We start from the raw sequence: 1,732 nt of genomic DNA, 5'->3' as shown, positions 1-1,732 counted from the left end.
CATCAGAATGGTGATCTGTCATCTGCCATGTAGCATTTAGCTTAAGAAGTACAGCCCTGAAGTCATGGTATCGTATGTGTAATGCACACAGGACAATTAATCTTGTGACTTTATGCTGATAACTTTATCATCATTTTTCTGTTCACAGGTAGCTTGTCTAGCCAGCTAAGTATAACACCTGCTTCCTGAGGGCAGGACCCAGTCTCGTGCTCCCGGGGAGCAGGGCGCGATGTCTTGCGCGTGGTAGACACTCACAGACATAGGTGGTAGAAACACCTGTGCTGAGAGGCGGTGGCCGAGCTATTTCAATGCCCACTTTGTCTTCCAGGTGAAGGCTTCCACAATTACCATCACACCTTCCCCTTTGACTACTCTGCGAGTGAATTTGGCTTAAATTTCAACCCCACCACCTGGTTCATTGACTTCATGTGCTGGCTGGGACTAGCCACCGACCGCAAACAGGTGACCAAGCCGATGATCGAAGCCCGGAAAGCCAGGACTGGGGATGGCAGCGCCTAAACCTGGAACAGCCATCCAACACGTCCGCTGCGGGCACTGCGGTTCGTGGCTTTTGTTACTATGGTTCTCTCGTTCATTCGATCGTGGGAGGGGTCAATAGGTGGGGAGAGAATGGATCTATGTGGTTTGGGAATTTTTTGTTTGTCTCAAAATGTTTAAATACAACTATCAATGAAAAAAAAAATTTTAAGTCGACATTCCTATGATTTAACATTTAGAGCGTGGACATGTGACTTAATTGCTGTAGCTACAATATGTCAAATATCCATCATCATGTGCTTGTACATGATGTTAACCCTGACGGGGTGAAGGAATTTAATATTCTTTCAGCGGGATTCAGGAGAGCATTTGTTTTATTTTCTACCGATTACCCACCATTGCTTTGAAACCCACCACCTGAAGGGGCAGAGAGGCAGGGTAGAAGACAGAAGAGGGGCTACGTCGTGCCTAAAGAATGTTTCTGTTTTGTAATTATTGTGTGTGTGTGTGTTTTGTTTAAGAGAATTGAAAACTTTAAAAAATGAGAATACAGGAAATGGCTCTCGTAATTTTTTTTTTTTTTGCCGTTAACAGCTTGTTAATGCTCCACTGTCTTCGCTTCCAAGTTTCGTGTCCTGAGTCCTATGCCCCACCCACCCTATAAATCAATGCTTTGTTTGATTTTGTTCTCTTTGCTATTGTCATTTTAAAGGTGAATAACTCAGACATGCCAGACATCAAATTAAGCTCTCATTTAAATGTTTAGACACCTAATTTATATTCTAATTGATCCCAGCCACTGATGCATGTACTTTAGCTACTTCTGCTAAATAAGCATATTAATTTTCCACACCATGCCGTCAGAACTTAATAACCGACAGTTATCTGGAACTCCCTGTCTACTGTTTCACCTGCATGCAGCTTTCATTGATTTTGCAGCAAAATAGCAAGTGATCATTATGTAGCTTCTGAATTATAAAAAAATGTGTGTGTTAAGTTGCCTTGTAAAGAGCATGTTGAATTAATGGGACGGCGTCCTTTTTGTGTTAGATGTTAGAGCAAAAGAAAGGCCTTATAGTATTGGTATTGGAGCATTTTGAAGACAGATGTTTTCAAGAAATATGTAGGACTTAAAATTTAAATTTTAGAAAAAGAAATGATGCCAATTGGAAACTGTCATAATGAAGTTCTTCATCCAGCAGATGTTTAACAGTGTTATTTTGCCATTAATAAC

General features: G+C 41.2%; 1 protein-coding gene across 1 annotated transcript in view; it reads left to right on the top strand.

Annotated features, from left to right (window-relative positions):
• Window positions 1–693, top strand: part of SCD5 (stearoyl-CoA desaturase 5) — a 76,225-nt gene extending 75,532 nt beyond the window's left edge. The window contains exon 5 of the mRNA XM_012647145.1: window positions 329–693. Coding sequence (XP_012502599.1) covers window positions 329–519 — 191 coding nt within the window. The 3' untranslated portion in view covers window positions 520–693. The remainder of the gene's footprint in view (window positions 1–328) is intronic.
• The last annotated feature ends 1,039 nt before the right edge of the window (window positions 694–1,732 follow it).

This window comes from Propithecus coquereli, unplaced genomic scaffold (genome assembly GCF_000956105.1).
Source record: "Propithecus coquereli isolate 6110/MARCELLA unplaced genomic scaffold, Pcoq_1.0 Scaffold26, whole genome shotgun sequence".
NCBI lineage: Eukaryota > Metazoa > Chordata > Mammalia > Primates > Indriidae > Propithecus > Propithecus coquereli.
Note: the sequence above shows the minus strand (reverse complement) of the source record. Positions and strands in the feature narration are given on the sequence as shown.